Source organism: Chlamydotis macqueenii, chromosome 19, assembly GCF_036417535.1.
Source record: "Chlamydotis macqueenii isolate bChlMac1 chromosome 19, bChlMac1.mat, whole genome shotgun sequence".
NCBI classification, from domain to species: domain Eukaryota; kingdom Metazoa; phylum Chordata; class Aves; order Otidiformes; family Otididae; genus Chlamydotis; species Chlamydotis macqueenii.
The window spans coordinates 2,908,029-2,920,724 of record NC_141574.1 but is presented as its reverse complement, the minus strand read 5'-3'; the positions used below and the strand labels follow the sequence as shown (position 1 = coordinate 2,920,724).

The 12,696-nt window shown below is 36.4% G+C and overlaps 1 protein-coding gene across 4 annotated transcripts in view; it reads left to right on the top strand.

The window, feature by feature from the left end:
• USP32 (ubiquitin specific peptidase 32) overlaps positions 1–12,696 on the top strand; it is a 77,002-nt gene that overhangs the window by 59,267 nt on the left and 5,039 nt on the right. For all 4 annotated transcript variants that reach the window (XM_086762929.1, XM_086762926.1, XM_086762925.1 and 1 more), the window contains 14 exons: positions 1,312–1,466; positions 2,215–2,296; positions 3,787–3,861; positions 4,439–4,577; positions 4,847–4,952; positions 5,243–5,416; positions 5,953–6,127; positions 6,765–6,916; positions 7,669–7,780; positions 8,349–8,560; positions 9,964–10,148; positions 10,700–10,786; positions 11,667–11,787; positions 12,441–12,632. In XM_086762929.1, coding sequence (XP_086619055.1) covers positions 1,312–1,466; positions 2,215–2,296; positions 3,787–3,861; positions 4,439–4,577; positions 4,847–4,952; positions 5,243–5,416; positions 5,953–6,127; positions 6,765–6,916; positions 7,669–7,780; positions 8,349–8,560; positions 9,964–10,148; positions 10,700–10,786; positions 11,667–11,787; positions 12,441–12,632 — 1,967 coding nt within the window. The remainder of the gene's footprint in view (positions 1–1,311; positions 1,467–2,214; positions 2,297–3,786; positions 3,862–4,438; positions 4,578–4,846; positions 4,953–5,242; positions 5,417–5,952; positions 6,128–6,764; positions 6,917–7,668; positions 7,781–8,348; positions 8,561–9,963; positions 10,149–10,699; positions 10,787–11,666; positions 11,788–12,440; positions 12,633–12,696) is intronic.

Genomic DNA, 12,696 nt, shown 5'->3' with positions numbered 1-12,696 from the left:
CAAATTCATTTTTCCTACTTGACCTAATAAAATGGAAACTGCTCTGTTTGAACATCCTAAAACACCCAAACTCAAGTAAAGACAATCTTCTGATGTGGCAGATTTGATCTTGATTTGGAATTATTTTGCTCTGCACTAATTCATTTGTCCAATCAGTTATTAATCTTTTTGAGTTTTTGAATATGCTTTCTTGCTGTAATCTTACAACTAATCCTCTGATCTCTAATCTCAGAAAATGCCTTTTCGTTTTCTTTTAAAAAATGAGTACTTTGCTTGGTATACTGAAGCAAAACTGATGCTTTGCTGACTTATAAGATGATTACAGGATAGTTATACTCTCTTGTCAAATTGCATCTAATATTGTGTCTTTCATTGTGATACTATTTATTTTAGTCTTTTGACAGTGAAAGTAGAACAATGTCACTTCTTTGGTTACTGAAGCAATGCAGTTGCCCAGTTGGGTTTGACTGTAAATAAAAGCTTTTAATGAATATGTTACAGACCTGTCTCTGCAAAGAGTGAGGAACTTCCGAAGTTTAAACTCAAGAAGCTCAAAAAAAAAAAAAGCATGTAAAATTGGTCTCCTCTCTTGTGCATATGTTTTCTTTAAAGATGAGCTCATATTGTAGAAGGGAGTGACACTCTCAACTGATAGAATTAATTTGTGTTGCAAACATGAGATTGTTGAGAAATTCTGGTGACAATCCTAGGCATCTTCACAGAAGATGTTTTGAGGAATGCAATTATTAAGAATGCTTTCATTATGGAACTTGCAAGGCTGATTTCATCTTCACAGATCAGCATTCATCTCCATAGAGGAGGTGAAGGAAAGTAATATTATTTCCAAAAATAGTCAGACTGATTTTTTTTACCTTGTTTTTTTACTTACAGTGCTCTCTCAAAAATAAAATTCTGATGAAATTTTGGAGTCTTTTATTTTGAAAATTATTATTGTCTCCAATACTCTGTACTTAAGAGAAAAAAAAGAATAGTCCAGTCTTCTAAAACTTCTTTTAAATTATTTATTTCCTGTGAGAATCTTAGGGGAGCAATTTTCTAATAGGTTTTGGTAAGAAGGGAGATAAATTTATCTGCTTTGTGATAGCAAGTGTGTTGTCCCAGAGGGTTAGTAACAACCAGCTTTCAGTCTAACTCATTGTTTTATCCCTAAACAAAAGGAGTAGACCTGTGTACTTCTTCTTCAAAAAAAGTGCTTACGGTGTATGCAGTGGCTAAGTTCTCAATCTGATTTCAGTTGGCGTGTGGGTAGATACATTATCTCTTACCCTTTCCTTGTGATTGTGAATCCAGGGAACGTACCGTCACCGAATGCTCCGTTAAAGAGGGTGTTGGCTTACACTGGCTGCTTTAGCCGAATGCAGACAATTAAAGAGATACATGAATATCTCTCCCAGAGGCTGCGTATAAAAGAGGAAGATATGCGCCTGTGGTTATACAATAGTGAGGTAATGTTGGTCTTTTTTTCTATTTATCTTTTTTTTTTTTTTTTTTTTTAATCAGCTGCTGGATATTGTGTATCTTACTCTTTTCTAGAAACTATTAAATACACATGCACAGGAAAAAAAAAGTGGACCTAAGTTTCCTTTGCAGTTTAACTGCCCAGGTTGGAAAACACTTGCCACTTATTTTGTAGAGGTTTTTTGTGCACTCCGGGCAGTGAAATTTAGATTGTGGTGTTGATGACCTAGAAAGCTTCTGTTTTCCTAGTAGCCTGATAAACATTAGATTATTCTGTCATATATTTTAAAGATGAAAATTGATTGACCTATTGAAAGGCTTGATAGGAAGTTTTATAGAAACTGTTTTAAATGGAAATCCAAATATATTCTTTCATTGACATGCGTGATACTGTAGGCTTCTGTTGGCACAGAGGCCAGCAGCCATCCAGGATCCTTTTCAAATGTGTATGTGAACAAAGCACAATGAAGAAGCAGAATGTATTCCTCCAAATCATTAAGTGCATGTAATTCTCTCATTCTAAAGAAATGCCACATAAAATTAAAGCATTGAACTGGATGCTTCTGGAGATCAGTGAACTATTGTATTTAATTAACATAGGTAGGAAACTGGTGCTCTCATTCTTGTGAAGAAATTGTTAATACTGTTTTAATTTCATTGCTTTGAGATTAAAATATCCTCAGAGAATGTTAAATCTAGAAGTAATAAATATATGAAGTTTTTTTTTCTCTGCAGAACTACCTTACTTTGCTGGATGATGAAGATCACAGACTGGAGTATCTTAAAATCCAAGATGAGCAGCATTTAGTAATAGAAGGTAAAAAAGGGCCTGTAATTTGTTTACACAGTAAAACGGAATTGTTTTGTATAAGTATATATGGTTAATAAAATGTGTGTAGTATCCATTTCTCTAACTGCGCAAACTACACAAATATACAAGCCTACTGCCCAAATAGTTAATTTTGGAAATGTTTTGAGAAGGAAGAGCCTGTGTAAATAGATGTCTGTCTCTATTTATGTACACACTGAAAGAAATACAGGGGGTAATACCAAAGCTTCAAATAATCCACTGCCCCTACAGTACTAACTAAAATGCTAGAGATTTAAAAAAAAAAAAAAAACAGTGGGAGACATCTGAGGCTTTTTCATTATCTGTTTTTTCTTTCATTAATTTTACAAGAGTTCATGTTATGATATTTGCATGCACATATTCTTACTTGCAAAGCAAAAGGTGAAGAAAACTGCACATTTCGGTCCACGTCAGGTTCATTTCTAAGATTTTCATTACAAGCTGCTTTTATTTACACTTCTGGAGAGAACCTGGCACATTTGGACTTGACTGCTTTGACAGTGAAAAGGCATCACGATCAATCTCAACCTTTCCTGTTTCAATTTATGTCCGTTGTGTCTCATCCTCCTGCCGTGCGCGGCTATGCTAGGCAGAGCTGTCAGTCACAAATAAGTGGAGCCTTTGTTAAAGGTTCAGGGTGCGTGGATCAGCTGAGTTTTCAACTAGTTTGGCCTTTTTGGCTAATTTTTTAATATGAGAAACAGAAGTGTACATACTTAATCCACTCTGCTCTTGTCGTTATGTCACAGAGGCGAAATCTGGGTCTTGCGTTGTTTCTGTATGAGTTTCCCTTACCTCGGGGTGGTGTGCTGGATGGACTCATCCTTTTTGCCACTTGACTCAGCTCCTATTTATTCTGTTTAAAATTGGCTGAGTGACTAACGCAGTTCGCTGTTAACCACTAGACACAAGAGAGGGACTGCAACTTTCTGTAGCGAGGGAAACAGAACCCCGAGGGTGTCGTTCCGTTTACAGGTTTACAGAGGGGTCCTGTGGGGAGGTGATGGTAAAGCTAGTTGAGGAACTTGCATTATTTTGTCACGCTTTATCTTGAAACATGTGTAATTTGTCCCTGTTCTGAAATACATTTGAATCTTTTGGTGGTTTGCAACAGCAACAAATATTCGTGGTTGGTTGCAAAGTGAACAGATTTGTTCAAATCTGAAGGATCTTATTAAATATTAGAAAAAAGTACTGTAAAATTCGTTAACCAACAGGAAAGATATCTCAAGGCTGCTTTCTAAAGATGTTACTGGCATGGTTGGAATGATGCCAGTATTAGAATAATTTCCAATAATTATTGGAAAAATTGAAATGAAAAGTAGCAAAAATAACATAAGCAAATTTCTAATCTCAATTAAATATTAGAAAAATTTAATTAAACCTCTTCAGCTGTATAAGGTCTCTTGAATAAGTAACAATTTTTAAAAAAATCTTTATACCGTATCTCTTTCTAGTTCGAAACAAAGACATGAGCTGGCCAGAAGAGATGTCTTTTATAGCAAACAGCAGTAAAATAGACAGACATAAAGGTGAGTGTTTCAGCATGGTGACTGAATTATGATGAGAAGAAAAATCCAAGAGGCTATACAATTCCTTTTAGTGTAAGTGCTCTTAACATTGGAAAAGGTCTTTTATGCCTGTGCTGCTTTGGTGATTCTTTCTGTTTTATAACTTAGACGCTGGAAATTAGGAGAGTTGGATGTATAGATAGATAAATTTGTAGATGTTCAGATGCAGCAGTAGCTGTACATAATGAATTCTGGATTTTGTGCTCGTTATCTTGAATTTTTTTAAGGTAAGGAATAGTTAAGTTTTTAACAAATTAATCCAGAAATTTACCTAGTTTGTATGGATTGTACTGATGTCCGTGGTGGATCGGATCCAACAAAATACCTCCATTTCTGTTAGCTTAAGTAGAGTTGGGAGAGCAGATGTTTTGAAGAGGCTGGTCCTCTGTTGCATCTATGCTAGCTGCAGTCTCATAATTGGCAGCAGCTTGAATTGAATTGGTTACTGTGAAAAGGTCATGTTCTTAACTTTACTGGTACACTATTCTGAATTTTTCATATCTGCACAATTGGTATAATGATATTTTCTTTTTCTCAGTTCCTACTGAAAAGGGTGCTACTGGATTAAGCAATCTGGGTAACACATGCTTCATGAACTCCAGTATCCAGTGTGTCAGTAATACACAACCTCTAACACGGTATTTCATCTCAGGAAGACATCTTTATGAACTTAACAGGTAATTTTCTGTTTGAGACCATTGACATTTTAGATGCTGTAACATTTCTTTAAAATGAAGTTCAACTTTCAGAAGCAGACAGTATGAATAAATCCTTTTAAGTTCAGTGTTATCAACCGTCAGCTATACAGCAGTTACCAGATTAGATACATGGGAGTATAACCTCTTTTGTTTCTGAGGTAAAACAGTTCAGCAAGAAGCCTTTACACTTCCTTGTTTATCCCCATGTTTAAATTTTAGCATGGTATTAATTGCTTTGTGATTTCTAGGACAAATCCGATAGGAATGAAAGGACACATGGCCAAGTGCTACGGGGATTTGGTTCAGGAGTTGTGGAGTGGAACTCAGAAGAATATAGCACCGTTAAAGCTGCGGGTGAGTCTGAGTGTTGTTTAGAGGTAGGAAGCAAGAACTTTGCTGGATAGTAGAAATCTTCTAATGCACTTTTTCCTGACGCTACCTGTATTGTAATGGTTCTGGGACTGAAACCAGTACCTCCCCTAGAGAAAGGGAAGGAAACGTGGGCGTATGTTACAAGTGTTAGAAGTTGTCTGTGAAGCTAGTGACCAATGCATCTTGTCAACAGTATTTTGATTTATTGTTACAACTTTTGTTACACGATGTTAAATAACTTTCTGGGGGTTTTTTTTGGTTTTTTTTTATAGTGGACAATAGCAAAATATGCTCCAAGATTTAATGGCTTTCAACAGCAAGACTCACAGGAGCTTCTGGCTTTTCTTTTGGATGGTCTTCATGAGGATTTGAACAGAGTTCATGATAAGCCATATGTTGAACTGAAAGACAGTGATGGTCGACCAGACTGGGAAGTTGCAGCAGAGGTATGGTTAAAATTTTTTTATTTGGTGTGTGTTTGTTTGCTGGTTGTTTTTTTTTCCTTATAGTACTAAGCTGCTAAGTTGTTGATGAGGCTGACTGTGGCAATTCTCTTTCAGGTCTGTACCATCTTTTGAAACTTGTTAGATGTGTGATTTAAGGAGTCAACTTTACCTTTGAACTGAAAATTACTTTAAAGTATTATAATAAATGTACAAAGATGATACTTAACAATCATTTTGAACAGCTCCTCAGAATATGGAGTATAAAAAATTTTCAAGATGCCTGAGGATCCTTTCAGAAGTACTTTAAATGATATCATACCTTGATTATTGTGTTAATTGAAATAACATTTTTTTGCTCCTGTTGAAACTAAGTGCTTCCTTTTTATTAGAAACTGTTAAACAACTTTCGTAGAAATAATTTGACTTCCATAGGCCAATGAAACTTTGGAAGTCTTACAGCATATCCTCCTTCCTGTAATTCAAGCAAGTAGTCTTCAGTTTCTAACTTTATATTGCTTTTTTGTACTTCATTTTAGGCCTGGGAAAACCATTTGCGAAGAAACAGATCCATTGTCGTAGATTTATTTCATGGGCAGCTGAAGTCACAAGTAAAATGTAAAACTTGTGGACATATAAGTGTTCGATTTGACCCTTTTAATTTTTTATCCTTGCCTTTGCCAATGGATAGCTACATGCACCTAGAAATTACAGGTGAGTAGTAGTATTTGACTCCCTATCAACTTGTCAGTGCTAAAATAAAAATTGTTTATGCAGAACAGATTTTCAACAACTGTAAAACATCCACATTTTCTTCATGTTAGCACTTAACGCTTAAAAGTAGTAGAACAGTTTTAGTATAGTAGAGTGCAAGAATTGGCATTGGCATACGGTTAAACCAAAATAAAACCGTTAAAACCAGAGTGTAAACGGCCTGGTTTAAGTCTTGACTAAAAGACTTAGTACAGAACCATGTAAAGTGCAGATTCTGAGGTTGTCCTAAATCTGCCTAGAGCAAAAAAGAAGGATTGGGGGTAGTGTACAAACAAAAAAATACTTTCTGGGTCATGAGCTATACTATGAAGAACCCATGTATTGTTGGAAAAGAGGCCAAAGGAAAAATGATAAAGAAGGGAAACAAATTTTGAAACCATTTTCTACTGCCTATGCAGCAAGAGATTTTCTGACATTTGTCTGCAGACCTTGAAAATTGGCTGGCAAAAAAAAAAAAAAGTGTTATATCTTCAAGTGGGGAAAATCATACTTTCTAATAAATATGTAGCTGTAATGTATTATTCTCATCAAAACTTCACTGGTTTTCTGACCAATGTGTTTCTTTTCCCCTTTAAAGTAATTAAATTAGATGGTACTACTCCTGTTCGATATGGTCTGAGATTGAACATGGATGAAAAGTATACAGGTTTGAAAAAACAGTTAAGCGAACTCTGTGCGCTAAAACCAGAACAGATTCTACTTGCTGAAGTGCATAGCTCAAATATAAAGGTAAGAAGAAAAAAAAGTTAATCATTGCTGCAACATACTTTTGGTATTTTTGTTTGTTATTTGTGTACAGCAGCATACTTCTTAAGATCTTGATGTTAAGCTTTGCTTACAAGAACTATGAAATAATTTAACTAAACGTGTAGTAAAAAAAGTCAGCTTAGTTATATCCCTGTATGAACTTCTATTTCGTTCTTAAAGCACAATTTGGCTTGCTTTAAATAGATTTAAATTCAGAGTAAACTGAACCAAAATAAACCACTTGTAAACAAAATTAATAGTGATGTAGAAGCTTGCAGAAGTTTAATTGAAGTGATTACTAATGATATTTTTAGGAAAAAAAAAAGACATAAAATCATCTTGAGGTAATAAATCTCAAGTTAGAGTGCTTTGAGTTTAAACACTGTCAAGACGTTGGAGGCGTAAGTAATGACTGGCTTTAGTGTGTATGTACATGTGTGTATATATAGATATAAATTAATTTTGCTGTCATTGAATAGGATTAAAACTACTTGAAACTAGGTGCTCTCGGTCTGTTCAGAGAACCATTAATAACCCTCCCGGGTCTTGCCACAGAGCTCTGCAAAGGAGTGTGCTTGTTGGCTCCCTTTTTGGCTCCTAGAAAGGTGTAAGAAAGCTGATGGGAGGGGAGAGATGAGCTGATAGATACACTGTTTTCAAAAGAACAAAGCGTGTTCGGAGTCACAGACAGAAGTATACACATGTCTGACTAACTTTCCCTTTTTTTACTGAAGAACTTTCCTCAGGACAACCAGAAAGTCCGGTTATCAGTGAGTGGGTTTTTGTGTGCATTTGAAATACCAATTCCAGGGTCCCCTACATCAGCATCAAGTCCTGTGCAGACAGGTAAAAGAAAACATATGTATTACCCTGTTCATTTAAAATACACAATGCTTAGGTCCTGGAGAAATTAAAGAGAAAACGTTACTTCTTAGTACTAACTGAAAAGTGAGGATTAAAGAACAGACAAAGAAGTTAGAGATCTGATCCACAAAGAAGCTGTGAGCAGTCTCAGTGTCTGCTGATGGCCTGTGATCCTTTTTAGGATCGTGCCCATGACAGCAGTCTGAAGGTCACTATATACTTATTTTAGTTAAAGACACAAGAAACAAGCAAAATATTTTATTACTTATGGATTGGCTCTAAGGCAGGACGTGTAAAAAATGGGAAGCACGGTGTTAGGTTTTGGGTTCATTGTTTGTGGTTTCATGTTTGGGTTGTAAACACCTCTGTTATTCTTTGCTCTTGCATGCTCTAATTTTGCAAAGTTGTAGGCGAATAAAAGGTTAGATGTTGGTCTTCAGGAGAGGAGAAGAAATTTCATGAAATGCATTGAACAGAATGTAAAGAATAAAAACCTTGTCATCAGTTCTTGTTACTGTAGATAATGGAGAATGTAATTGTCTATCTGCAGATGTCTCAACTGGGCCATCAGCTAACGGAGCACCCAACATAATGATGAACGGGGACCTTCCTAAACCAACCCTAATTCCAAACGGAATGCCAAATACTGTAGTGCCATGCGGAACGGAGCGTAACCTTGCCAACTGGACTCTCAACGGTCATGTGCCCTTGCTTCCTGATAGTCCGTGTACAGGGTATATAATTGCAGTCCACAGAAAAATGGTTAGTAGATTTTGCATTTGAGAGAGTCAGTGATGTCCAAATGATAAATTAATCTTTATTTCTTAAGAAGAGGGAACGTGGATACATTTCCCTCTTAAGTGAGCACGAAGCTCTACAGAAACACAGCTCTTGTAAATTTAAATCGTAGTGTCTAATGTCAGTCTATTTTTCTTTCCCTAGTACTGGCATGCTTCCCAGTTCTTTAATGCTGCAGTGCATCCTTGGGCATTTGCTAACTCCATGATTAAACATTCCAGGTTCTTTGAGAAGAAAAAAACGTAATTAGGCCCCCCCTCACTAAACAAAACCACAACAAGCTACTGGAAATGCATTTCTTTCCTATTACATGGAGAAGGCTTGTTTCTTATATGAAAACAGAGTGAAGATACATAGTTCATTCCTGGATTGTCCTGTTAGCGTGAACTACTCTTTGTAAACGGATCTGTAGTGAAGTTGAACTCTAAATGTCAGAGCTGGATGACTGAACACCTGAAATAGCCACGTGTTCTGTGTGTGCAGTGTCCAGACTTTAGTCTGTTGATGTTTAGAGCCTGGTGGCTGTGGGCCAGGAGGCCGTTACTGTGTGTTTGTATGAGGCTTTTTTGCTTTATTCTCTCAGGTAGTGGCTGCTAACCACTGTCATTACTGTTACCTTGGTTCAAATTTTGCAGAATCTCATAGGTGACTGGTATAATGCATTTAAGCCGTGACAAGCTGCTAGTTATACAGTTTAAAAACCCAGAAAAGTTGTTTGTGGAAGCTGTTCCAGGAATCCACACTTGTTGTCAAAAATCTTATCAATGGAAAGGGTTAATTGTGTAAAACTTAAGTAAGGTGGTAGTCTGCTGTACCTCAGTGTCATTATGTCAGTGTGCTAAATCTTTCTTACAAATGAGAGATGTAGTATGAAGGTCAGTTTATCTGCTTGGAATAAGTTCTGTACAAGTCTGTGGTGCCTCCTTTAGATGTCAAGGTTTTCATTCTCTAGCAGACATTAGTTTGCTTAGCGTAGAGGTCGTTTTGGGACAGGTAATAGCATCATTAAGTGCATGTCTGCATTACAATATTACCATATGGTGGGAAAAGTAGGAAATATACATCAGATGAAATATAAAATATTGTACGTGGTTGAAATACCGATTTGTGTTTGGTGTGGTCTAATGCCTCAATAACATTGCCATAATATCATAAAATACAAAAAGGTTTTTGAGTCAATGATCAAAATTTACAGTATTTAATATTGGAAAAAATTGCTGAAATAGAATACTTTTAATAAAATTAATGGGGTTTTTTAATTGCCAAAGCCTGAAATAAGTAACAAGTTCAGCATCCTGGTAATTATGGTCACATGAGTTAATGCATACTTCTATCTGAGTAATTCCTTTTTTTTTCTAAATACGCAGATGCGGACAGAATTATATTTTCTTTCATCTCAGAAGAATCGTCCTAGTCTCTTTGGAATGCCACTGATTGTTCCGTGTACAGTTCATACACGGAAAAAGGACCTGTATGATGCAGTGTGGATCCAGGTTTCCAGGCTTGCTAGCCCTCTCCCACCTCAGGAAGCCAGTAATCATGCACAGGACTGGTGAGTTTGGCGTCTCGGTCTTCGGCTTGAATTATATAATATAGTGGCTTAGACTTGCTTGCAAGATTTAAAACTATATTAATCCTCATCTTTATTGATTTTGACTTCTCATAATACTTCTGTTGAATAAACACAGGCTTTTTTGTGCGCAATTGAGCTTTAAATGTCAACAACTTTAGGAACAATTGTGTGCGCATCTACCCCAAATGGTTTCTGCCTGAAGATTCCATTTAGTGGGTTATTTTTATAAGAGTCCTGCAGTTTAATAATGGCAATGCTTAAAAATAACTTCTAATCTTTTTTAATACTCTTAAATGTAGCATACCTTCTAGCTGCTCTTGAAGGTTGACTTTACACAAATTGATTTGTTCTCATCCAGTGTTTGGTAATTAATTGTATCTGACAAGTCTAGGCGATGTAAAGGCGAGTCTCGTTTTAATAGCTTAATCTAATCAAGATTATAATTTTTTCACTAGGAAGCATAGTGAAGGAAGGTAATTGGCAGTCTGAGTGGATGCTTGTGTTTCATGTTCCATTCTCTTCTGTTTCAGTGATGATAGCATGGGATATCAGTATCCATTCACCTTAAGGGTTGTTCAGAAGGATGGAAATTCTTGTGCCTGGTGTCCGTGGTACAGGTAAATTGTCCTTTTTAGCTCTAAGGAAGGGAATCACTCCAGCAGAAAGGTGATTTGTGGTAACAAATTTGGATACATTTCAGACTTCAGAGGGAATATAAAACACTAAGAATCTAGAATCTAATTTAACCAAAACTCTCACATGGCAGACTTTCACTGTAGAATAGCTTTTATGATGTGGAGAGCTGAAAGCTCTGCTAACATAGAAACTTTAAATTAGGAGACAGACATGAGATTATCAAAAACCTCTTAACCCCTTACAGTATTCTGTGTGCATGTGCATATGCAGACACATATGTGTACATATTTGGATGATTTGTGGGGGTTTCATACAAAGTCAAGCTTTTAGATGTAAATCATCTACTCTCGCTAACTCCTGTGCCGTTTGAAGAGTAAGAACTAAAACAGTCAATAAGACATTCACCCTGGAAGCACGCTTGGAATTCTCCCTAAACAAAGACATGCTAATGAAAATTCCAGACCCTTGCTGGAAGGTATTCAGACCATATACTCATTTTTAAAAAAGTAATCTCTTACAGCTAGATGAGTAAAGTACATTAGCTGTCATGTAAAATACCTGTGGAAACAAAGCGTTGTAGTTTTTTGGTGTCATAGGTAGGCTTGGTCAGCATTATATGCAGTTAGATGGTTGAGCTCACCCAACTGCTTCAATTTCTCATCTCTTATTAATGTTTTGTGGCAAAACAGCAAACTGACACTGTTTATTGGTTTATAAAAATGCCTCCCTTTTACACTGAAAGCAAGGCCTGAGACTTCGAGAGTGCATATGTTACAAAACAAGGAGAAGAATTGGAGTGTGAAGTAACGTAGAACTGAGTTATTGGACAATTTACATACCACATCTAACTTTCTGATTTAGATTTTGCCGTGGCTGTAAAATTGAGTGCACAGAAGATAGAGCTTGTGTTGGGAATGCTTACATTGCTGTAGACTGGGATCCAACAGCACTCCATCTGCGCTACCAGACGTCGCAAGAACGGGTAAAATATCAACCCTTTGTTGTCAGTTAATAGCTTTGAAGCACAACCCATTTCACCAATTTTTTTTTATGCTTCTTTAGTCCATTTTCTGTTAAACTCAAGTCAGTAATCATTGAACAGTATATTTTGGATAAATTAATGTCTTAATGTTAAACCTCTTACATGACCATAATGTGGAAGGTAAGCTTCTAAGAAATCACAGCAGTGTATCTTCTGTCTGTTGTGAGTTGCTTTTGATCTAGTCTCCACAATATATTACAAAATATGTTAATTTGATAAATTTTCTGAGCACACCAATGCTATAAACAGTTACGCATGTGAGTAAACCTGTTTTCCTCATTGAGTCAACAAAACACATTTGAAGGTAAGCCTGTAGTTGACTTAATCTAGAATAGCTGTTCAAACTTGTGAACTGAATCTATAAACTTGTGCTTTATGGATAATTTTGTAAGCGGAACTCAAGGACAGTGCATTATTTTTATGTCTGCCTCTTCACATTTGAAATAAAATTTCTGCTAAAGCTTAGTACATCAAGTTTTTCTCTTTAATCCTAAATAACTGCATGATGTTATTTATGTGATACTGTGACTAGAGCCTTCCTCTGAGCAGTTTGTGTGTGTTTCCAAGTCAGATGCAGTTTTATCTCACTTTAGATTGTAGAGGAACATGAAAGTGTCGAACAGAGCCGACGAGCTCAAGCAGAGCCCATCAATCTGGATAGCTGTCTTAGAGCCTTTACCAGTGAGGAAGAACTGGGGGAGGATGAGATGTACTACTGTTCCAAATGCAAGACCCATTGTTTGGCCACCAAAAAACTGGATCTTTGGAGACTTCCCCCCATTTTGGTATGATCTTGTGTAATTTTCCTCTACAGCAACAAAACCAAAGTACATTGATCACTAATTTGAA